Source organism: Falco biarmicus, chromosome 2 (assembly GCF_023638135.1).
Source record: "Falco biarmicus isolate bFalBia1 chromosome 2, bFalBia1.pri, whole genome shotgun sequence".
NCBI classification, from domain to species: Eukaryota; Metazoa; Chordata; class Aves; order Falconiformes; family Falconidae; genus Falco; species Falco biarmicus.
In genome coordinates, this window is record NC_079289.1 from 99,597,473 (window position 1) to 99,623,427 (window position 25,955).

The window sequence follows — 25,955 nt, forward strand, 5'->3', positions numbered from 1 at the left end:
GTACAAATTCTCAAAATAAACGAGTTAAACTCAAAATGTCCTTAGCGGACTTAGTGCACTTATTTATTGAAGATAAAAGAAAATAATGTTATATCAATAAATTTATCTGTAATTAATTGTGAGATATGTTTAATTCCAGATGCAGAAATCTACGTTCAAACATTTAAAGAAAAACGTTGTGAAAAACATTACTTTTGTATTCGGCAGTGCTAGCATATTTGACAACAAATGAACAAGTGAATAAAATCATAATACCACACCTGAAATGGCCATCATATTCATTTCTGTTCACAAGGCCTAGCAATTAGAATAACACCAAGATGTAAAACAGCCTGATCAAAACTTTTGACTGTTGGGCTTTTTTCTTTCTTTTTAAACCATTTTATTGTTTGTCTAAAACTGATTTTAAAATAATGAGAATATGTTGATGGATATTCATTTCACTCATTAGTGCAAGATAATTTCCTAATTATTGAAATCTTCAGATGACTTGAAGAAACAGGAAAAACATCAGAGAGACTTGTCTAAGTCTGCCTCAATCTATGAAGAAGTTGCAAGTGCAACTAAACAAGAACTCTTCAAATAGTTAATTTTTAAAGCTAGTCCCTTAGTAACTGCTGCCGCACCATGTCTTGGAACTAAGTGACAAATGGTTATGAACAGCACCAACAGTAATTTAGATGGAAACCATGTGCTGCTTTTGATTCTTTAAGTATCTCATGTCAAAACCCTAACACTTTTAGATTAAAATAATTTTCACAACATAACAGAATTCAAGTAATAAGGAAATCAAATATTTTATCAGTAAAACTTTTTAACAGAATAATAAAGAAAAATCAATGCAAATTAGTCAGTTATTGGTGAATCTATGCTGGAGTGGAAGATGGGTGAGCTTAAAAATATCATAGCAGTCACTATATTTAAAATCTCAAAAGCTAGATAGTTAGAAGTGTTTATACGGCCTTTTCTATGTGAGGATGACATCATAACTGCTCTTTTGATGGATAATTTTGTTCTGTCTCTTCAGTAAAGAAAGTTCTCTTTTTGTGACAGAACTAATGTTATAGAACGTGAAATATTTCTAATATAAATCATTCAGGGTCTGACATCTGAGTGAATGACCACAGATTTCAGGGTGACAGAGAAACTCTAAGCTATACTGGGAATTTCTGAACAGATGACAACTCTGAGCGCGAAAATTTTAACAAAGAGAAAAGACTGTGTCTTAGGCACCAGTGAAGCAAAGAGGATTAAATCTCTTTTTAACAAAGACTTCATTAGTACACATTGCATAATGGACTAAGTTCAGATACACACAACAGTCAGGATGGAGGCTCCAAACTTTGTGAAGCTAAATAAAAACCTAAAACAAAATGTACTTATAGTACGATTTTTTTTAAAAAAAATATATTTTATTTGGATAGTCTTAGTCATGCTCATATTTCACAGCCAAGGTTTCCACTAATGTTTTAAGCATTATTACAGAATGTGAGATTCTAGTAGAATGCATTGATTTCAGTTGCTAAAGCCACACAAGAAAAAAAGGAGAGGAAAAAAAAATACCTATAGCCCTAACAATTAATCATTACACGTTAGGAGTTTACCATGATTGTCACATATATATATTTGATTAATTTCTAGTTTACTTCTTTTTTTTTCTATAGGTCTATTTAAGGTTTTCTATAAGAATTTTTTAAACATTACATATCATAATGATATACCTAAAAACATGATTTATTGAAAAGGGCTTTGAGAATGTATATGATTGTCTTTGAAAAATTACATTTGTCTTCCACTACTTGTACTTATCTGCTTCCTGAAGCTTATAGAGATATGAATGTGTCAATGATAAAATAGCCCAAATTTTGAAACTGAAATAAAAATGAATATGGAGTGCCAGTGTTCACTTCTACTAAATCCACAGCAAATTTTCTATAAAAAGCTAGAGATGTGAGACTACTTAGAGGAGTATGGTTGCCTTGTTCTTACAGTCTTCTCCAAGCATCATCTTTTGCTGGAAGGAAATTTGATAAGTGCAGTAAGAGGCTTTTGAAAACCCAGTGTTAAAAATCACTTTTTTGTTATCTCTGTAACATATTTTAAGCATAAGTTAAACAACAGTTATGTCCATTTCAGACTTAATGGTCAAAATGGTTAGCATTTTTATCAAGTTTCTTATTATAGATAGTATCCAGCCAATTTGCTAACACTGTTTTCCTGCTTTTCTGATGCCACTAAAATTGCTGGAAAATATTGTCAGACAAATGTGAGTACATATTCTGTATCAAACTTGTTCTTATATGTAAACCTAGTATACCTGCATTGGTAAGTTTAAGAATTGTGGAAGGGTTAGTGATAGCTAAAGAGGAATGTCGAACCAATCCCTAAAGCAAGCATTAGAAAGCTAGAAAATTAAGAAAAAAGGTATTAATAGAGAGAAATTTAAATGTTCTTCTGAAAACAAAATAAATGCCTGTATGTAGCCTTAATTTAATTTATTGGTTAACTGCATAGAGGAGAAAAAAGTAATAGCAAATATTGACAGAACAGCAACAATGATCACAATGTTGTTGTTGCCTAAATCACAGCATCATAGAATGGTTTGGACAGAAGAGAACTTAAAGATCATCTAGTTCCAACCCCCCTGCCATGGGCAGGGACATCTTCCACTAGACCAGGCTGCTCAAAGCCCCATCCAGCCTGGCCTTGAACATTTCCAGGGATGGGGCACCCACAGCTTCTCTGGGCAACCTGTTCCTGTGTCTCACCACCCCCACAGTAAAGAATCCCCTTTCTAATATTTAACTTACACCTACCTTCCTTCAGTTTAAAGCCATTCCTTCTTGTCTTATCACTACATGTTCTTACAAAAAGTCCCTCTCCGTCTTTCTTGTAGGCCCCTTTTAAGTACTAGAAGGCTGCCATAAGATCTCCTGGAAGCCTGAACAACCCTAACTCCCTCAGCCTGTCTTTGTAGGAGAGGTGCTCCAGCTCTCTGATCATCTTTGTGGCCCTGCTCTGAACTCGCTCCAACAGATCCATGTCCTTCCTATGTTGGGGGTCTCAGACCTGAATGCAGCACTCCAGGTGGGGTTTCATGAGAGCAGAGCAGAGGGGGAGAATCATCTCCCTTGACTTGCTGATCATGTGTCTTTTGATGCAGCCCAGGACAGGGCGGGCTTTCTGGGCTGTACACACATGTTGCCAGGGCATGCTGAGCTTCTTGCCCACCAAACCCCAAATCCTTCTCCTCAGGAATGCTTCTAATCTATACTCCACTCAGTCTGTATTGTATATTTTTATTATGTAAATCCCAGCTATACAAACTGGCCTGTGGACCTCAGAAGAGTTTTGTTACACAGGATATGTATGCAATAGAAGAGCTTGACTGAAGTCACAGATAATTTTATCCCTAATATTCTTCGATTTCTTATGTTAACATTAGAATAAGAGTCAAGATTTTTTTTTCCTTTCTCGTACTCCTGCTCCTGTGTTATCTACCACATTTTCTTTGCTTTGAAATTATATGGAATTATTTCTTTGGGGTTTGGTGGTTTGTTTTCTTTTGTGTTGGGGGTTTTTTTGCTTTTGTTTTTGTTTGTTTTTTTTTTTTTGGGGGGGGGGGTCGGGGTTTAATAGTATCAGCACCATTTCAAGTGAAAGGTGCAACTGTAAATAGCTGTTCTGGTCAAAACACTAAGAGGGCTTAAGTGGGTTTATCTTTCTACTTCATTGTGAACCGAAAAGATGTGTTTACTGGTGCCAAAACATGAAAGGTATTTCAGAAAAGGGCCAAAGGACAGGTTATTTCCAGCAGTAAAGAAGTGTGTCAAACTAACAGTAGTTGGACAGAAGCTGGAAGAACAGGAAGACCTTAATCATAATATCCTAAAAGAATTCATTCAGAAAATAGCCATGCAATGGAGACTGTGGCACTTCAGAAGTGACAGGCTAAATAATTTCAGCTTTCCTCCTGCTTTTAGTATACCAGCAGATGAGTTTAGTTCAAATATACAGGGGGAATATACCTATAAATGTGTTTGGAAGTTGTGTTACTGTCAAATCAAATCATACTAAAGCCTAGGGCATGAAAATAGATAAACACTTTAAGCGTAGAACTTCTTGGTAAAAATAAAACCTTGGCTAAAGGAAAAGTATTTAACTAAATAAACAAGAACTGTCTATGACTGAAAATAACAAAAAGAAAGATTTGATAATATTAAAATAGAAAGAAAAATAAGTTCTATAGGACTATAATATTTTATGAGAGGTTTGGAACTGACAAGATTGAAACTTCACAAATATTCTTTAATTTAATTTAATAACTTTTTTGATGAAAATTTTGTATTCAATTGAGACATTATGGATGCAAAACTCAAAAATACAGGGAAAGGTGGTAAGGTTTAGAAAGGGGCAAGAGAATCTTCTGAAAAAAAAAATTATTCAAATTTAATCAAGAATTGCCAATTGAACATGTGGGTATGGATACTGTATCTAGCACCTCCATAAAGATGAAACTTGGGCATTTCTAGTTCTGCAGAAGCTTGATAAAATCTATTTAGAACACAGTCCACCTTTTTGTATGAGATGTTAAGACTTACTATGAAACTGATTCAAGCATGATCACCATAACTCTAGAATCATTTGGACATGTTTAAAAGGGCAAGCCATCATCACTGTATTAGATAACAATTTTCAGTATGAATTTCCCCCCTATTTTTCCCTATTAAAAACAAATAATTAAAATATTACTAACAAAGGCAAATTTTTAAATACAGCTAGAATATAATACATAAAAACAGATCTTTTGCATATGGTAATTCCAACAGTGTCTCAGTTTTCACTCCATGCTTAGACATGCTGTACTTAATCATGTTTCCTAATCCTCATGACCACAGTAATATTAAAGATTTTGGTAGTCAAAATGTGAATAATTTTTTGCTGCAGTCTCCTGCTAGAATATATTACCTGACAGCCACTAAAATAATATAAAAGAAAAGAATTGGCTCGAGATTTTTAGTAACCCTCTGAACCATTTTAATTTTTAAAGTACAGTATCTAACTTACAATTTTTAGAAGTATAAAAGAAGGTAGTTTTGTAATTTTATCATTTTCTTCCAGTTAGATGGTCTATGTAGATTACAATTTACAAATCAATGGAAGACTCTAAATTTTAGAGACACCTCATTTCTTTTGCCAGATTTTTAGCTGAAGTGTGGTGTACTATAGAAACCTGCTGGAGCCTGAACTTCTCTGTTTTGTAAGTATTAGGTTTCCCAGGATGAAAAATAGTACTTTTTCAGCCAACTTCATTAAGTGCAATGGCACAGTAACGGTGCATTGCAAGCTAGATTAATCAGGTGTATCTATTCTCAGGGAGTATTAGTAAGCAGAAAGGCTCAATCCCTTATTTAAGAATAGCAGTTTGGATTCGGATCACATATTAATGAGCTTCCAGCTTCAGCATATTTCCAGTTTTAGTAGAGTGTCTGTCTGGAATAATAAATACAGATCTGTAAAAGAGAATTCTGAAGTTTTAATACGTGGGAATTTCCCCATGTGTCATAGTTTCCTTTTTAGGAATATAAAAATGGATTGTATTCCTGAGTATCTTTCCCAGAAATCTTTAGACATTTAACTAAATTCTTTAACATCTACTTTATGTATAATTGTCTGGACAAGTATCTTGATTATCACATTTTCATCATTGCACCATTTATCTTTGGTGCAGTGAATCATAGGCATCTGTAAAAAACAATGTATTTTTGCTGTTTTGATTGCTTAAGTTAAGCCCTGATTGATAGCCAGAATTTTTGCTCATTATAACAGTAATGTAAGTGAAACTTCTGCAATGTAGAAATATGTTATATTTACCTTATCATGAGCTTCGTGTCAGTTCCTCCTGTTTGATGCTTAGCCATTGCACAGACAGGAGTGTTGGATCCGTGTTGCCAAAGGGAAATAACAGGCAGGAATATCACTCTGCAGTGTGGCCCTCATTAATAAGACAACCATATAACCACGTAACACAGGACACACTGCCTAGTATTAACTCTTCTTTCAGGACTGGAGATAGCTTGTAAAAACTTGTCTAAGCTCCCATGTAGATCTCAAATGATGACATAGTTGATGCAGTCTATGGAGTCCAGTGTAGCTGGCATCTACAACATTTGGGTATCTTGCAAGACTCCTATGCCTGAATCAGTGTGTGCTGCTGCTGCATAAATACAGGGGACATGCCAGAAGAGTGGTAAATGAAGTGAACATTGGCAGAGGTAATACATGACCCACACGACACCCATGTTTTTCTGTAGTAGCAGCAGGAGGTCAGGCACGTGATTACATTTAGGAAAGAGGATCCCACCCTACTGACAGCGGTAACAATTTCTCTGCTCACTATAATAGGGTCACACTCCTCATATAGGCACAAGTTCACATTTACCTGTCTAAATGCAGAGCTGAATCTCACCCTGTAATTTCCAACATTTATCTTGTAGATACTCTGTTTCTTGGATATAACAATTACTTCTTTGATTCAGACACTTTGCAATGCCTCTGAATTCAGTCCCAAATTTACTTTTTATAGAAAAAGGCCCTACTTAAAATATTGTAAGTTTTGCAAGTCCTATTCAGACTGTATAATAAATCTTCCAGGGGTGCCTGGCTCATATTTCAGTCAGACAGTTATAATCATTTCTTTTTCTTGGAGGTTTGATTGAAAACCTGCTGAAATCAACTGATACAGTCATTTGCCTTCGTCAGCTTTTGGATAGGGCTCTCACTGCCTTTGAATAAATACTATAAATCATTTCATTTTATATTAAAAATTAAGAAATTATCTTTTGCTTTCAAAATGAAACCTATAGCTTTCATTTGATTAATTAGCAACCACTTCATGCTGGTTGGAAAATACAAGATCAATGGATTCTATTATTCAATAATTAAAATGGAGTTGGGCAAGTAAATATTATTTTAAGTTCTTAAAACAGTTCTGCATTAACTCTCACATAAAACTTCAGCATTATTTTAAGGGATGCATATTGTTTATTTGTAATTCTATAATACTGAATTTTATTTCACAATGGCGCTCAAAATCCATTTTTATCATACCTCTAAGCTGTTAGAAAATCAACAAAGGCAGCATATAAGGTAGTATTATGGTTATTATGATGCAAGAGCAATATTCTATATGTGATTTTTGTATAAAGCAATTTTTTTTTTCAGTTAAAAATGTCCTTAATCTTTAGAAGGAAAGTAAGTCCATTAGTTTGGAAGGTCTGAACAGACTAGGTATTTCCAGCTGGAGAGAAAAATAGTTCCCCTCTCCTTGTGCATGTTGGCTTCCTTACCCCTCACCCAGGAAAACCATCAAAACCACAGTTCAGTTAGAGGAGACAGAACAGGCTGTGCTGGGTGGTGCAGGCACAGCCAGCCACGTGGACGGACAGGCCCCTGCTCACACCCCACCAGCCCCTTCTGTCCCCATTCCCAGGGGGCACCCCGACCCATGGGCCCTCTCCCGCTGGTGCGTCTGGCCCTGCCCCAGGGGCACCGGTGGCACAAGAGTGGCTGGGCCAGGGGCTGCCACTGCCCTCACGGGGCTGCTGGGGCTCCCCTGCCCTTGTCAGGGTATAGGGCCATCAGCCTTTTGTCACCACAACCTAACAACCACTCTTTTTGTCCCTCTTATAAACACATTAGCAGAGGATAATTTAATCAGGCCATTACTTGTTGGAACAATTCCTATACTTTACTACAAGAAAAGCCTTGTTAAATAAAGGGACTTGAATTATTTAGCAAGACAAGAGAGCCATGATAGAAATTCGTAACTGCACAGCTAGTTATAAGAGCCTTGATTTATTACTTGCAGGCACAGCAAATAGGCAGAAAAGTGGAATAATATGATTTATTATACAACCAGAGACAAACCAGGCAGTGTCTTCCCTGACTCCTGAGCAGAAACATTCTCATTCCTGTCCTTTCTAAGTCTTCTTAGCTTTCTTACATCTTCTCTTTGTCTTTCTGCTTTCTTCTACTTCTTCCTCTTCAATTTCTGTGATTTCTCTGCTATTTTGAAATGAAACTATATGATTCTAACTGTCTGTAGAAAAATTGTCCAATGTCTCCTCCCATCTAAACCAATAGGTAAAAGTATTTATTGATTTTATATTGCTGTCTAAAGACTGAAGTGACTTTTTGTCACAAAAGATACTCTCTATGCTTCTTTTATTCAATGGAATTTTAATTTAGCATTTACTAGTGCTGCAGGCAAATGACTAATCAATCAACTAGGTCCTGGCTTGGGGTTAAGGTTAAGTAAATAAGGCATGGAAAACTACTGGAAGCGACAAGCATGGTGTGAGAAGCTGACAAAAATCACAGACAGCACCTTTAAGAATAGATTGCAGAGGTGGGTAGAGGGGAGGATTTAGGTCACAAATAGTCAAAATTCACAGATAACTGGAGAGGAGATCTGGGGAGCAGAGCCTTGCAAGGCCAAGATTCCATGGTAACCTTGTCAGTAATAAAATATAAGGCTGACATTCACAATGTAACAATATCAGAAATACCAAATCTGGGTGCAAATGTAGCAAAACTGGGACCAGTGAGGAGAAAGTCATCGGGGTGGGATGTTGATCTGGGAGAAGCCAGGTGCAAGGAAAGGAAGGCACTAGGATGGTGAAAGTAGGGTTGAGAAATGGAAAAAAGGCATAAGGAGATATGTGAATCATGTGCTTGGTGTTATCAGGGAGCACCTGTTGAGCGACCCTGCACTTGGCCAGCGCACCCTAAATCAGGACAGCAAAACTTGTTTTAACTGTAATACTTTTGTGGTCTGGAGTATAGTGGGGGACGTTGCTTTCCCCAGACACAAAATGCCCCTGGACAGACAGATTGAGCATCCTGTTATCACTGTTCAGGTGTTCACTCCTGACTAGATGGAACTCTGCAAACACCCAGAGCTTCTAACATAGCTCACATTTCTTAAATGTACAGACTTTTGACTACAGACCTACTTTATTTTTCTTCTAGGTCAGCTCCTCCATTTTTTTTTCTAACATTAGGGTTGGCTGCTACATTAGCACTTCAAGTAGCATGTATCAAATAGCAACGAGTACTTCTTTTAGTAACAATGTCTAATTTATGAAAGATAAGTTATGCTAGCTAATGCTGGGAATGCTTGGAAAGAAAACATTGGAATTTTGATAAGCCAAAGTTCTTATGTGAGCAGGCAAACAAAATCTTGACAAAATAGCAATAGGGTAACATCAGCACATCACAACAAAGCCTCAAAACATTCTCACTAGTTTTTCAGCTTCGCTGATTAAATTTTCCTTTCTGTGACTTCGTACTATTTACCATTTGACAATACTTAAAATTATAACAGAACACATTATGGAGATATTGTTGTTTAATAGTATATTCTGAATCTTAAATAAAAACAAAACAAAACAAAAAAAAAAAAGGGAAAAAATGTGACAGGCTGTTACTAAAAGTGGTATTTCTGCAGTCTATCCTGTAACAAGCCTTTAACCTTGACAAAGATCCATTGAGATTAACCTCTAGAGGAACTGGTATCATATGCAGCATCTTTAGCCCCAGGTTAATGGGATAAATAATTGAGGCAAGTGCGCTGGGTAATGAGGTGAATTTTAACATTTTAATATAATAATCAGATCTAACCAATTGTCAAGTCTCTCTAAAGGCTTTGTCTGTCCTGGGACTTGTTATTTTTAGCACAGAATGGAGTCAGGAATGTGAATTACCGAAGTAAAATGACAGGGTAAGGCAGAAGTAGAACACAGTGTATACCTCATGTAGTTACAGCAAATGAATACCTGAACTTTGCAACTACTCTTTTCATGGCTGTACCTACCAGAGCAAATTGCATAAGCAACATCTGTTTCAGCCTACTGGCTAACAACTCCTAATTAACTCACCTGTATAACTCAGAGTCTTTACTCTTTTTGCTACCTACTAACATGAAGTTTAAGATAATGCTGGGGGGGGGGGGGGGGGGGGGGGGGGGCGCAGGGAGAGGGAAACAACACACAACAAAAACAAACCAAACCCCAAATTCAAACCCAAAGTAGCATATTGCAGCTGTTTTCCTCATCACTGGTGAAAGAGATTTCTCTGTTTTTATTTGCTCAACATGCCATGGCACGTGCCAGTAATTTGCAATGTGTGAAAATGAGGAATTTCATTCTGAGAAAAGCTTCTAAAAAATTACAAAATCTAAACCCCAAAGGTTCAATCTGCATGTCATTACTCATTTTGTTTGCTACATCAGTGTTTCAGAACAAGGTCCTGTAAATAAAATACATTGCTCCAACTTTTCTTAGCTATTGATCCCTCAAGACTTGTCTCAGGTGAACAGGTTGCTGAAGCTTTGACAGAATACAACGAACCATCATTTCTGCATGTTGAGCAGAGGAGACCCATAGCATAGCATTACCAAGAAAGAAGACTGAAAATACAGGTACTTCTAAAAGTGAGTAGCAGAAGGACTTTACTAAGGATTGGAAATAGACTCAAAGCCTTGCTATGAATGTGTTTTAACTAAGCTTTTACTTTTCATAGGGTATTATAATAATTGTAAATCTAGCAGAAAGCAAAAGGCTGTTTGTGCTCTCTATATCAGTTGGCAATCAGAATATATCATGCTTTAATTTGTATAGAGAGAAATTAAGGCAACTTATGGGTTGCTCTGCTGAAGCTATAGAAACATCATGGATCCAGAAGGAGAATGCATATTTGTAAGTTGTTGAGGTTTTTTGGTTTTTGAGTAATGTACTCACCTACAAACAAGGACTTCTGAAATGCAATTCCTGCTTCCTAAGCTACTTTCTGTTTGTTTATTTTCTTTTTTTATTTAATTGGTCTATTTTGTTTTTCATTTGTTTCTTTGACATGCTGAAGACTATGTAAGATAGTGTGTACCAGTCCTAGAAAAAAAGGCTAGGTTATGGTACACATTATGGCTATCTTAGAACATTAACTAGTAGATTGTTTTATTAACAGTCCTTCTTCAATCCTTCCTTCTGGCTTTTTCATTCTTGAAATTCTTTCTCACAGAAACTAGCCAGATTTATGTCCTCATAGTCTACTAAGGTAGGGCAGACTCTGAACATGGGTAGTAATTTCAACCCTTGGTTAACAGATTCAGTCCTGAAAGAGACCACAAGAACAACTTTTGGGAGGAAGAGTACATGTAACCCAGCAGTGTGCCCAGGTGGCCAAGAAGGCCAACAACATCCTGGCTTATTTTAGAAATAGCGTGGCCAGCAGGACTAGGGAAGTGATCGCCCCCCCTGTACTTGCACTGGTGAGGCTACACCTTGAATATGTGTTCAGTGTTGGGCCCCTCACTGCAAGAAAGATATTGAGGTGCTGGAGTGTGTCCAAAGAGGGTAACAAAGCTAGTGTAAGCTCTAGGGCTGACATAAGGTCTTGATGATCTAAAAGGTCTTTCCAAACCTAAACAATTCTATGATTCTACATCACAGTTGATGAAACCCTCCAAGCATCATTAACTGCCTAGTTTCTAAGGTGAAAAGAGAGAAAATTTCTCACAAGATGATTGACTAATGGGGAATGTAAGAGACCATCCCTTCAAATATCGTAAGTGTGCCTCCAAGGTACAAGAGATTCTACAGAAATATTCAACTTTCTTTGCTTCTTCCATATCATCTCGAGTATCTGGAAGAGTATGATGCCTGGAATTACAGCACCGAATCCCAGCCCTTTGCTCTGGCCCAACTCTGTGCACAGCATGTGAAAGAAATACATTCACAGGGATTTCAGCACCTCTAGCAAAGACTTCAGGGCCTTGAAAATGTCTGATTACTCCTAAAATTTTCACGTCCCCCTCCTCATGTCCTGCTTTTATCACTGAATTGAAATAATTGTCTAATACACAATATTCCTAAATTCATATTGATTAATGTACAGCATCTGAAGACAACTTTTTATCACAAGATCTAGTTTTTCTTCATCTGTAGTCATTTTTGCAATTTGGCTTTCTAGTTATCATCTTCCTGACTATAGATATGACTGCAAGTTTCCCACTATCAGAAACGCAGGTCTGTGCTATGGGACACTTACCTCTGGCATTTCTTTATCTGTCTTTCAGGGGTGAAGAGAACAATTAGTTTGTTTTTTCTTCATAACTTTCCCACTCTTCCCTTTCTTTAATGACCCAAATGCAATTCCTTTAATATTTCCTGATAGGTTGTGTTTTCTAATATCATTTTTATCTTTCTGCTCAACTCTCCCTGTACTTATGTATATGCATGTGCATATTTATGATTTTTCCTGTCTTTTATGTTCTGCATTAAACTGTATATTATATTTAATGACAAGTAAAATAGAATAATTTCCATTGATAATTTTATATTACTCACCTAGTTTTTACACTGTAAGCAAATGCTGCTTTTTGCAAGAGTATCCTGTTAACTGCTAAAAATGTGTGATTCTAGATTTAATTTTTCTATAGTTCTACTGCTTGCAGTTTTTATGCAGCTGTTCTACACTTAGCATTATGCTGTAATTAATTTGCATTGTACAATTGTACATTTTTGTACATAATTGTACAATTACCTCCTATTTCACTACAATAATTTTTACTTTTTATGACTGAATAGCACCATAGGGATTTGAGGATTTGTATTTGATTTACAAAAAGTAATTATTTCCAATACTTACAATTCTTGGGTTGTAAAATTAAATATTTTCTATTGTATAACAGTTTTAAGTCTCCTGAATTTTATCTTTTTGTTGTACGCTATATATATATAAAAAATATTTTTATTTCATTTCTTACATATGGGGAACATTTAAGGAAAGTTTCTGTTCGGAATGAAATTTATGCATGTGTGATTCTATGTCTATATCTTGATAGTTTTGCCCTTTAAAGTGTATTCTAAACCTGTCTGTTGGGAAGTCCCATATTTTATACTCTGAGGAAAAAGCTGATGTTATCAAAAAATTCCATTGAACACAATGATGAAAGAAAGGTTTGTGAGAATTTCTGTTTGCCTAGAGCTTTACAATTTAGAACAATATAATTAATTTCCTTTATTTTGGAAAGAAATAACAGATATAGCATATAATGTTAGAATTGCATTTGACGTCTGTTGTTTGCTACATTGTGAGGAGGTAAACAGTAGTTTTATATGTGCTTGATATTTAGCTGGATTTGGAGACTAGTCAAAACAACTCTTTCAGTGTCTGTGATTGTTTAAAGTCATTCACTTAAAATGTGTTGAAACTGTGCTTTGAAGACTATCTGAAGGTTCAAATCTTTGATATAAGGTATTGTTCTCTTTAGTCTGATTCAGAATCTAGATAGAAAGAGAACTAAGTCTCATTCTACCTTGTTGAATACAATTAGTTTATTCACATTAGACATAAACAGTACTTGAAAATCCAGTTCAATAATTAGATTTAGAACTCACAAGGATTTATTTCACCTAATTTTAGTAACATCGTACGATATTCACGGTAACTGAATAATCTATCATTCTGCTACAGACAATACAAAGATATACAGACTCCCTGAAGGCAGTTATTGCAAACTCTTTGAGGTAGGTAAGCTGTAGTTCAGCTGTCTACAAATAGGCATCTGGTTCACAATTATGCCTTCAAGTATCTGGCCTGACCTCCAGATTTTATTTGAGAAGGTGCCCAGAGGTTCTGTGTGACAGCCAGCCGCTCACTGACATCTCACACTCAGCAGCATCTTAGGTGTTTCTATATGTCCACATATGGGCACAGGAGTCAAACTCATATTTTAGGATGGACTGACCACCTCTGCAATGACTAGAGTTGAATAACTTAATTTTTAAGTTGATAAACTTAGGGACAATTAATTTTATCATAAAAAACTCTTGACATCCTACATAAACATATAGTAGCAGCATGTTGGAAAAAATTATAGTATAAAGTTTTTATTACTTCCAAGAATATCTGCAAGTATTTTCATCAGAATTTAAATTTACCTTTGTGTTCCGGATTGAAAAGGGAGGTGGGAGGGAGGTCAAATGTAAGCCTCAGTCTTCTCCATAAGAAAGTAAATTTTAATGTATATAAATTATTTGGTAAATTAATATCTGTATGAAGAACGTAACTAATAATTTTGCTATCAAAGTGCTAGAAAAGAGAAACTGAAATCACATTTCAGTATTCTTTCATGTTATCACCTAATTATATATATATATGTATATATATGTGTATGTATGTATGTATGTAGTGAAAATTTCTGGTTTCCATTTGTAATCCATATTTAGATTTCTGTGGGTTTTGTTAGGGTCAGGTGAATTAACATTTCTAATTTTATCTTGTGTTTTAGCTCCCACCTGAAAACTCTGAGTGAAAAACTACCACTTTTAATTAATTTCGTGCTGAGTTCTTTCAGTATATGACAGACAGAAAAACATTAATCAACCCAGTTATACTCTTAAATACACCCTCATGCAATGAATTCAAGCTTTCCAGTACTCAGAAGGCTTGCAAACCAACCTCTTACTCTTATCTCCTTTCTTTCTCCCTTGTCACAAGTTGAAACAAAAGCCATAATTCAAAAGGTTAAAGAAGAAATCAAATAACAAGTGAAGTCATAAATGTGACAGAACCAGCCAAGACTACCTTTTACTATTTTTTAAAAAAAAAGCCTTTGGGGAAAAATTGCTGAAGGCCTTCAGATGTTAGTAAAAATAAGGCTGGGGTACCCCCTAAAGGAAGCTAAGAGGAGCATTTTTTTCTTTCATTTTTTTAAATTCCTTTTTATTTTCCTTGACAGGGAAAGTCAGCTCACTCTACCCCTCATGACAAATAAAAGGAAAAAAATGTAGCATTCTTATGTTAGTAGCCAAAGAGAAAATTTCTTTAACCATGAGTTTAGCATTTACTGATGATTGTTTTAATACAGGTGAACATCTGGGCCCCTCTGAATTTGAAGAATATGTGGTAAGATTCAGCCAGCAGTGATATGAGTATTAATTTAATTAACACCTGTAATGCCTTCAGTTTCATTGTGCTTATAGAACTTTCATTGGCAAAAATAAAGAATGAAATCACAGAAATAATATTGGGAGATAGTTTGGATGGCAGGCTACTGAACTGTTGTTATCTTGCCGTTTCACTTCCTGAGACACAACACTTAATTCTTAGCTTTCATAAGCACTCAAGTACTACAAAAGAGCTGTTCATAGGTGGAGCAGGAGGGAACTATGGAAGAAGCTGTGTCGGCTGTAGTAGATATAGTCACATTACATGTCTATTCATCCCCACAACATGTCCATGTTTGCTTTGTCCAGTTCTTGTAGTTTCCAAATTACTCCCCATTGATACCTCAAAGCCTGAACTGGAAGTAAATGAAATGAAAAAAGGCAGGCCATGAAGAACAGAAATTCATAACTGAGGGTAGTTTTAATAAAGAAAAAACCAATTAATATCAATGTTTTAATTGTCTGCTGTGGAAAAGAGTCTGTTGAAATTAATTCTCCACCTGTACTCATGTACTCTAGGTATTTAAATAGTACCTAGTGAGCTTCTCTCTTTCAAACAATATTTTTCCATCTACCCATGTGTTGCAACACAACCAGACTGTGATGTACTGAAAGACACAAGTGGATTTCACATGTGGGTTAATAACATTGTGTTTTTCAGAAAAGTTTCTATTCGACTTCCTAAAAACTTAGAGCAAATACTAAGTTAAAATGCCTACTCCCACTCACAGGTAATTTGGTCTGTTATAACTCTAAAGAAAGTAGCGAGTTATTTATAAATCCAGTCATTTCTATAAAAGACAAAGTTTATTTTCTTTTATAGTTTTAGATTTAAAGCAATAAAAGAAGTGAAGTAAATTAAATTTATGTTTATATATACTTGTATGATCCATTGAAGAAAGTCAGTGCTGTATGTAAATATCAGTGACTTGAACCATTGAGTGTATCAAATAAAGATCAATTCTAAATGAAATCATTAGACCAATCATAACAACTTGTTGACATGTGTATGTTGTTAGGAATACTTCATTGGCTGGGAAAAGTGATTTTTAAACACTGAAAACCAAATGAGAAACTAGTTTACACATGAACGCACCCAGACTGACTTAATCCATTGGCAATCAGAAATAGTATTCACTACACAGCAGAAAACTATTCCACTGGATGAACATATATATATATATGTAAATGTGTGTGTGTGTTGATTTCTTCAGTCTCTCTCTTATTTCTCTGTTGTTATCTTTGCCATTAAGGAAAAGTTTTGTGTTCCATCCAAAGATTAATGTACAAAAATTTTGATAGTGTCAGTAAGCATTTCAGTTTGCTGGTTTTTGAGGTACTTGTGCTGCTACTTAATAAAGCTACACATATTAGTAACTTAGAGACTGTGGATCACGGCATTTCAACATGGCACTTCCCTAACTTTATTTTCTCTCTTGTGCGAGCACTGAACTAAAGAGGGAGAAAAAAAATATCTGTTAGCAAATCTAACACATACAAGATATTCCATAAAAAAGCAAACTGTTACTGTGCTTGCTTGAAGCTTTTGTTTTCAGTTGTACTTTCAGTAAACAAAAGAAAAAGGATATAATCTAAAATCACCCTCTGAAATGGAAAAAAAAAAATAAAAAAGCTTTTTTCCTTATTTGGTTTACTAGGTGTTTTGTTTATGAAAATAGAGGACTTTTCACACCAGAGTATGTTTAACTGAACTTGTGTGCAGATCTTTTTCAGCTAAATTTCTGGGTAAATAAAAATAAGGACGTCGGGTGGGGTGTAAAACTTGGCCTTTTCACTAGCAGGTATTTATGGCCAACAGAACTACTGCATAATTGGCAAATCAGTCAAACCAGGAGAATTTAAAAGAAACATTCAAAGGAATTCAAGCATGCTTAAACAATGAACATGATTTCCACTCGTCTACCGCTCTAAAATACCATGCAAACAAAGAAAAAAAAATAAAACCAACATTGTGGTTCAAGGTGTTACTACATGGGGATCTCCCACTTCTTGGTTGTTCATCCATTTTGTGCTAGTGAGGTCCTTTGGTCTGCTGTCTCGGTGGAAGTAGGGGATGGAGATCTATGTGGCAGCAAAGATGCAAGAGTTATTGATGTTTCAGAAACCACAGAAGCACCTGAGAATGGTCACATAGAACTTTGGGCTTCTCCCCACAAAAAGGTGGCAAGATCAACAGCCCAACTGAAATGTGTCTACGACAATGCAGGCAGCAGAGGCAACAAACAGGAGGAGCTGGAAGCTGTTGTGCAGCAGGAAAACTATGACATAGTTGCCATCATGGAAACACAGTGGATGACTTGCACAGCTGAATTGCTGCAATGGGTGACTATAAACACTTCAGAAGAAATAGACAAGGAAGTGGTGGTGGGGTAGCCCTGTATGTTGGGGAGTGTTTTGATTGTCTAGAACTTAATGATTGTGATGATAGGGTTGGTTGTTTATGGGTAAGAATCAGGGGAAGGCCAACAAAGCAGATATCATGGTGGGAGTCTGTTATAGACCACCCAACCAGGATGATGAGGCAGATAAAATATTCTATAAGCAGCTGGGAAAAGTCTCAGAATGACTAGTTCTTGTTCTTGTGGGGGACTTCAACTTAACAGATGCCTGCTGGAAATACAACACAGCAGAGAGGGAACAGCCTCAGAGGTTCCTGGAGTGTGTGGCAGATAATTCCCTGACACAGCTGGTCAGTGAGCAAACTAGGGAAGGTGCCCGCTGGACCTGTTGCTTGTGAACAGAAAAGGACTCGTGATTGATGTGATGGTTGGACTCTGTCTTGGGCATAGTGATCACAAAATGATAGTTTTTGATTCTCAGAGAAGTAAGGAGGGGGGTCAGCAGAGCTGCCACCTTGGACTTCTGGAGGGCTGACTTTAGCCTGTTTAGGAGCCTGGTTGACAGAGTCCCTTGGGAGGCAGTCCTGAAGGGCAAAGAGGTCCAGGAAGACTGGACATTCTTCAGGAAGGAAATATTAAAGGCACAGGAGCAGGCTGTCCCCATGTGCTGAGAGATGAGCTGGCAGGGAATAAGACCAACCTGACTGAACAGAGAGCTTTGGCTGTGATTCAGGGAAAAAAAGTTTAATACCTTAGGAAGAAGAGGCAGACCATTCAGGAGGACTACAAAGATATCGTCAGGTTATGCAGGGAGAACATTAGAAGGGTGAAAGCCCAACTGGAACTTAATCTGGCTACTGCCGTAAAAGAACAAAAAATGTTTCTATAAATACATTAGCAAAAATAAGGAGGGCTAGGGAGACTCTTCCTTTATTGGATGGTGGGGGGAGATGACGTGCGGAATTAGACTCTATAACTCGAAAGTTATAAAGTAGGTATGTTTATTGCGCGCAGATGCACGGGGGATCGCTCCTCCACAAGCGTGCATACCCGAAGTGACGAACCATCTCACATTTATACAATGAACAAATGAATATTCAATTAACGCCTATACATATTTGTTACCTAAACCCCGCTTCGTATGTTAATTAGCTTATCAGTCCATTTCCTGGAATGTGGTGGTCCTGCAGGTTTGTAGGTGATTCATGTTCTTGTGACCATCCGATCTTCTTCAGGTGATTCATGTTCTTGTGACCATCCGATCTTCTTCAGGTGATTGTGACCACCCAATCTTTTCCAGCAAGGAGACTTAGCACTCCCTCCCTCTAGATAGCATTTGAATGTCTCTCATCTTTTCTTATTCTCTTTTAAATAGCCCCTTTGTTAGAGGAAGAAGGGCAGGCGTCTCCCCTTTGTTAGAGGAAGAGGGGCAGGCGTCTCCCCGTCTCCCCTTTGTTAGAGGAAGAGGGGCAGGCGTCTCCTCGAAACTGTGGTTGCACCCATGACTAGTCACCATACCCACATTCCTTAAGCAGACACATACAATCACAATCCATGTCCATTATCCCCATTTCACATTATTTCTCCATATCAATCCCCCCTTTTCTATTAAATTAAGTAAATTCTTTTACTTAAGCAGCCTTCCCGAATGATATAAAGCATCATACATAAGTGTTACTCTTTTAAACATTCTCCAAACCCACAAATATAACATAATGGTTAGTATTAAGGAAATTCCTAAACTGATCAATAAGATCACAATGGGGTGTACCATAGTGTTAAGAATTCCTGTTGCAGAGGGTGACCAGCCAAAGAGAGTATCCCACCAATTATGGTTTCCATCCTGTTCTACCTTTTTTAAAACTTTCTTGATCCCCTCTACATCATGATGGATCATAAGAAGAGTTTGATGTCCCTTTTCTTTGGTTTCTTCCAGTATACGTTGTAAATCTGCATGTTTTAATAGTTCTTTTATACTGCTTATATTTAGTCCTATGGGGGTAGGAATTATTATCTGTGATAGGGTAAAATTGGATTTTAAGAATTGATGAGACACTACTGGGGCTGAGTAACTAAAATCGCATCCTGTGATAGTAGTAAAATTACAAATACAATAATTTGAATACTGTGCAGTCTCTTTTACCTCCCCATCTATGGTTATTGTGTTACACTTAGTTCTCAAACACGCACATCCCTTCCCTGCATATATAATTACTGTTTTCAAGTTTGCATTTGGTCGGGCCTCGAAATGACATATTTTCTGATCTGTATCTAAACAAGTATCCTGAGCCATTATAGTATTGCTTTCACAGAGGAAGCCCTGCTGTTCTCGCATAATACAAGATTCTAAATCTACTGTTTGCCACTTGTCGCCTATCTTTCTGGCCCATGTTCTATGTTCAAAAGGGTATAGGAGCACCCCATTATGGTTAATTCCAAGGGCTACAATGGGGTGTATGGTAATTATTACTGCATTATGTATGGTCAACACAAAAGCTGTGATGGTGTGTGTGTTGGGGTCATAGGTAAAGTTCACCATATTCCACCATGACTGGAGTTTTTTTTCTACCTCCGTAGCACTGTCCCAAACCATCTTTCGAATTTCTGTAGGAAATATGCCTTCCTCTCCTTCTCTTATTATGGATGCAGCTATTGATTGCATCCACATTTGGGCTTGGATGCAACTTAGAGCCAGGGCGACGTCATCCTGTAAACCACCTAATGCCTTAGTGATGAGTTGATGATCTTCCATGTTTATTTGTTCCCACCTGGGGAGTACCTTCGATATCAACCATTGATGTGCCCCTAATGCCAATAATGAAGATTTTAGTGGTTGTTGTAGTTTTGATAGATCGGCCGTGGTGGCGGCTAGTTTATTCATTATCACCTCTGAGTCTATGGAATTTAATACTCCGAGTCCTGTTCCCAACATTCCAGTTACATCTCTCACTATTCTGTTTCGATAAATACTTCCCCTTTTTCTTAACCAAGTTGTCCATCCCTCATAAGAGGTTCGTAAGAAGGGGGAACAGGATGGCTTAACATCAGAAACATTGACTTGTATTTTTAACTCTATTCTTTTGAGAGACCATTCTGGGTTAAACAACATTTGTTGCTGACCTGTATTTCTGATTACATATGGTCCAATTGTATAAATCTTTGGATCTGGTTTAGTTAATTTAAGATCAAGTGTTAATGGGGTTGTTGTAACTGTGGTGGTGGTAGGAACAGTGGTTAGCATGATTGTTATTTTGATCTTATAAGTCAGAGCTGTTCTTGGGGATTCCTTTCCTAGGCATATTATAAAGATGGGCTCGGTTAAGGTAAAATTGTGCCAACATTCCCGTGAATTAAAGCACACGGTTGTATTTAGAAGGGTAAATTCCTTATCTACCTTTCTGACATTAATCTGGGTGTCTCCCGAAATCTTGGTGTTATCCTTTTCATTATATGTTTGACATCCTACTTTTATCTTATCTCCTAATTTTCCCCATAATCGGTCGACTTTGTGTACATCCTCTCGATCCCATTGATTCCTTTGGTACACCTCATTTTCAGAAAAAACCACCATAGCTAGTTTCGTCTTTGAGTCCACCTTTCCCATTATTCCAGTGTGTTTTTTCTGAGCATGATTCCAAGGCCAATTATCAGGCTCTTGGTTGTAGGCAAGAGAGAGGGTACAAAAAAACACAAATGGTTTAAACCCACTATTGATCATTTTAAGAATCTAAACGTTAAAATCTGTTTTGATCAAAAATATCTTTGTTTGAGTTGGGGCTTACTAATAACAAGTTGGGCGAGCCTGGCCACTGGCTCAGTCCCCGACTCTTGTTCTATATTGTTTGTTGTAGTGCCCTTCCCATATGGTGGATCCGCAACCGCTCAGGTTCACTTACTTGCCACCCACATTGTTCCCATTTGTCCGAGTAAATTTGAGTTTCAGTTCTTTTTTGTCTGGGGTTACTTTCCAAGAAGTTGCAGGGGCTTTCTTAATCCGGGTATGGTGAATCCAAGAATTCTGTCCCTCAACCTTGATTGCAGTGTAGGTGGTGAGTAGGACTTGAAAAGGTCCGGTCCACTGTGGTTCCAGGGTTTTATCTGCAAAACACTTAACGTATACATAGTCTCCTGGTTGTATATCGTGAACAGGTCCATCCAGACCCCTACTGCGTGTTCCCATCACATGCTTCTCAATTCTTATTAATTGTTTGTTTAGTGCCACCATATAGGAAGTCATTGTTTCTTCACCAATCTGTGAAGACATCCCCTTTTGTACCCCATAGGGTCGTCCATATAAAATTTCGAATGGGCTAAGCCCCTCTTTTGCTCTCGGTCTAGTTCGAATTCGTGTAAGAGCTAATGGCAAAGACTGGGGCCAAGTTAGATTTGTTTCTTGGCCTAACTTGACAATCTGTTGTTTGATTAGATGATTCATCTTTTCCACCTGGCCACTCGATTGTGGTCGGTATGGGGTATGTAATTGCCAATCTATTCCTAGATGGTGGCTAATCTGTTGCACTATTCTGGACACAAAATGTGGTCCTCTATCCGAGGACATTACCGCTGGGACTCCAAATCTAGGTATTATCTCTTGGAGTAGTATTTTGGTCACTTCCCGGGCTTTAGCAGTTCTGCACGGGAAGGCTTCTGGCCAACCTGAAAAGGTATCTGTTAGTACCAATAAATATCGATACCCCCCTTTTCTAGGAAGTTCCGAGAAATCGATCTGCCAGTGTTGCCCAGGAACATTTCCTCTCCCAATTTTTCCCAACTTTGGCCCCTTGGTAATCTTAGGATTAGTCTGGAGGCAAAGATCACATTGTTGGGTTACTTGTCTAATAGTAGTATACAAATTTCGTGCTATTATGTTTTTAGTGAGATCCTTATATAGAGCTTCTGCCCCCCAGTGCCTTTTTCTATGTTCTTCCCTGACTACTGACCATACCATGTAGGAAGGAATCACTATTCTCCCATGTGAGATTATAGCCCACCCTTCCTCATTATATGATCCCTTTAGGTCAGAAATTAGTTTGCGATCTTCTTTCGTATAGTCTGGTTTACCTTCTAGAGATATTTGTCCATCGGGTATTAGCGCACCCTCTACCTTGATTGCTTTTCTGGCTGCCTGTTTTGCTTCCCTGTCTGCCAGTTCATTTCCTCTTTCCAATTCTGTGCTCACTTTCTGGTGTGCCTTAATGTGCATAATTGCCACCCTTTCAGGAAGCTGGACCGCATTTAGGAGTTTCAAAATTTCTTCCGCATGTTTGATGATTTTTCCTTGGGAGTTTAACAGTCCCCTTTCTTTCCATATTGCTCCATGAGCATGTACCACTCCAAAGGCATATTTAGAATCAGTCCAAATATTTATAGGTTTTCCCCGAGCTCTTTCCAGAGCTCGAGTAAGGGCTATGATTTCAGCCTTCTGTGCCGAAGTGTCAGCTGGTAGCGGCCCCGATTCTATCACTTCTTCAGAGGTTGTAACAGCATATCCGGAATGTCGCTTTCCATTCAGCATATAGCTGCTTCCATCCGTGAACCAATGTTCAGCTCCATTAATAGGAACATCCTTGAGATCTGTCCGACTAGAATAAGTGGCTTCGATTGTTTCTAGACAGTCATGATCGACTGATTCTCCAATATTCCCATTAAGAAATGAGGCTGGATTGACGATGTTTGTAGTCACGATCTCAACATCATCTTGTTCCACCATTATGGCCTGGTATTTTAGGAATCTCTGTGGGGAGAGCCAATGCCCCCCTTTTGTTTCAAGGACTGCAGACACTGTGTGGGATACTAAGACAGTCATTTTCTGGCCCAGGGTAAACTTCCGGGCCTCTTGGATGTTTAGGATGACGGCTGCTACTGCTCTCAGGCAACCAGGCCACCCTTTTGCAGTGGCATCCAGCTGTTTAGAGAAGTATGCCACTGCCCGTCTGTATGGTCCCAAATCTTGTGCCAGTATTCCTAATGCCATTCCCTGTTTCTCATGGGAAAATAGGAAAAATGGCTTACTCACATCAGGAAGTCCTAGTGCTGGTGCCGACATCAAGGCTTTCTTCAGTTCATGGAAAGCTCTGTCTGATTCAGCATCCCACTGAAGATCCTTCTGGTTAGCTGCTATCAGGGAATATAATGGTTTAACAAGCAAGCCATAATTGCATATCCAAAGCCGGCACCATCCTGTCATTCCCAGAAATGTCTGCAGTTCCTTTACAGTTCGTGGTCGGGGGGCTTGGCATATGGCTTCTTTTCGGGCCTTCCCCAGGACCCGTTGTCCGGCACTGATCTCGTACCCCAGGTATGTGACCTGTTGTAACACCACCTGTGCCTTCTTCTTAGAAACTCGATATCCCTGTAGTCCCAGAAAGTTCAGCAGACTCACAGTCCAAATAATACAAGATTCTTTGGTTCTGGTTGCAATAAGGAGATCGTCTACATATTGTAACACTTTCCCTTCTTCTGACGGTGGTTCCCATAACTCCAAATCCTTTGCTAATTGGTTTCCAAAAATTGTGGGGCTATTTTTAAACCCCTGTGGCAACACCGTCCATGTGAGCTGGGTCTTTCGACCGCTTCTGGGATTTTCCCATTCAAAAGCAAAAATTCTTTGGCTGGCTTCATGGAGAGGGAGGCAAAAGAAGGCATCTTTTAAGTCTAAAACTGTGAACCAAGCTAGGTCAGGTGTCAGGGTGGTAAGTAAGGTATAGGGGTTAGCTACTACAGGATACAGATCCTCTGTTATTTTGTTAATGGCCCTTAAATCTTGAACTATCCTATAAGACCCATCAGGTTTTTTAACTGGGAGGATAGGTGTGTTAAATTCTGACTCACATTCTTTTAGTAGTTTTAGTTCTATGAATCGCTCTATGTTTGGACGAATTCCTTCCCTATCTTCCCTTTTCAGTGGGTATTGTTTAATTCTTACCGCACTCTGTCCGTCCTTCAATTTTACTATTACAGGTGATGCATTCTTGGCACGTCCCGGTATGTCAATTGCCCATACTCCGGGATATACCTGATCAATAATCCTGGTATCAATTTCCCTTTTTATAGGAGTATTGGCCAGAGATAGGCTCATAACCTGTATGTATTGATGATTATTTACCTCCAGAGTAACTTCCCCTTTTTTAAATTTGATTGTTGCCTCCAATTGTTCTAATAAGTCTCTACCAAGAAGGGCCTTTGGGGAATTTGGCATAAATAGGAATTTATGGATCCCCATCTGTTTTCCCAACTTATATTTTAAAGGTTTACAAAAATAAGCCTTTTCAGTTTGGCCAGTTGCACCTTTTACTGAAACATAATCATTTCCCAAAGGCATTAAAGCCTGGTTCAAAACCGAATAGGTGGCTCCTGTGTCTATTAAAAATTCCACCTCCTCCTGTTCTTCTCCTAATTTTAATTTTATTAATGGGTCGGCTAGTCAATTTTCTTCTTCCATGTGAGCTATTGTTTTCCCTTGATTATTGCGCCATTTAGTGTTTTCTTGATGTCTGCGTTCAGGGCATTCATTTTTCCAGTGTCCTGTCCTTTTGCATATTGCACACTGATTCCTACCCAGGGGTGTCAGCCCACGCCTTGATTTAACTTTAGATTTTTGATTCTCATTTTCTCTTACTACTGCTAATATTTTCTTTTGGTCCTGCTTGTATCCTTCTTCTCGATTACTAAATATTCTCCATGCTTCCTCTACTAATTTTTCCAAGTCTCTATTTTCAGGAGGTCTCAATTTTTGCAACTTGCGCCTAATATCCCCCTGTGATTGTCCTAAAAAGAGGGATATTAGTTGCTGTGCGCCTACCTCCGAATTTGGGTCCAGAGACGTGTGCCGGCGCATTGCATCTCTTATTCTGTCTAAGAATTCTGAAGGTGTTTCAGAAGGACCCTGTCTGACCTCATATAACGCTGCCCAATTTATTGTTCTAGGAATTGCTTTCTCCATTCCTCTGAATATCCATTCCTGGTATGCTTGTAATCTTCCCATTTCAGCGGCTCGGTTTGGGTCCCATTCCGGGTCCAACAAAGGAAACCATTCTCTATAATTATCTCCCTTTATATTATAATGTTCCTTTGCGAGATCCCCCGCTGTTTTTATGACTAATTGTTTTTCAGTTTCAGTCAAACAATCTAATAATAATTGTATATCACTCCAGTCAGGATTGTGCTGTTTTATTAGAAATTTAAAATTCTGTGCCGTCTTTATCGGATCATTACGGTATTCACGGGCAGCCTCTTTCCATTCTCTCAGATCAGCGCCCGTGAACGGAACTTTTATTTTCATTGTTCCTCCGTCCGGATTTACAGCTTCTCGGAGGGGTGCCTGTAAAATAGACTTCTGTCTGGTGCGTGAAGACACCGGACTATTTGGAGTCGTAATGGCAGTTTTTGTGTTTCCTTGTGTGGCACCGGGTGTTTGGTTTTCTTTATAAATAACTTGTGGAATTTCTTCCTCTTGTTCGCCTGGGGGTGGACTGGGAGCCCCGGCCGAACCTTGTCTCTCCACTCTATAAGGTGGATTAAATAAATCATTTAATTCGGGCTCTTGTTCTCCGTTTAATTTGATACACCTTTGTCCAATACTACA

The 25,955-nt window shown here is 37.9% G+C and overlaps 1 protein-coding gene across 1 annotated transcript in view; it reads right to left on the reverse strand.

Annotated features, from left to right (window-relative positions):
- LOC130144875 (uncharacterized) overlaps window positions 1–25,703 on the reverse strand; it is a 47,167-nt gene extending 21,464 nt beyond the window's left edge. Inside the window, exons 1-2 of the mRNA XM_056329103.1 lie at window positions 24,929–25,703; window positions 21,346–24,790 (exon numbers count right to left, since the gene is read on the reverse strand). Coding sequence (XP_056185078.1) covers window positions 21,346–24,790; window positions 24,929–25,652 — 4,169 coding nt within the window. The 5' untranslated portion in view covers window positions 25,653–25,703. The remainder of the gene's footprint in view (window positions 1–21,345; window positions 24,791–24,928) is intronic.
- Between the last annotated feature and the right edge of the window lie 252 nt (window positions 25,704–25,955).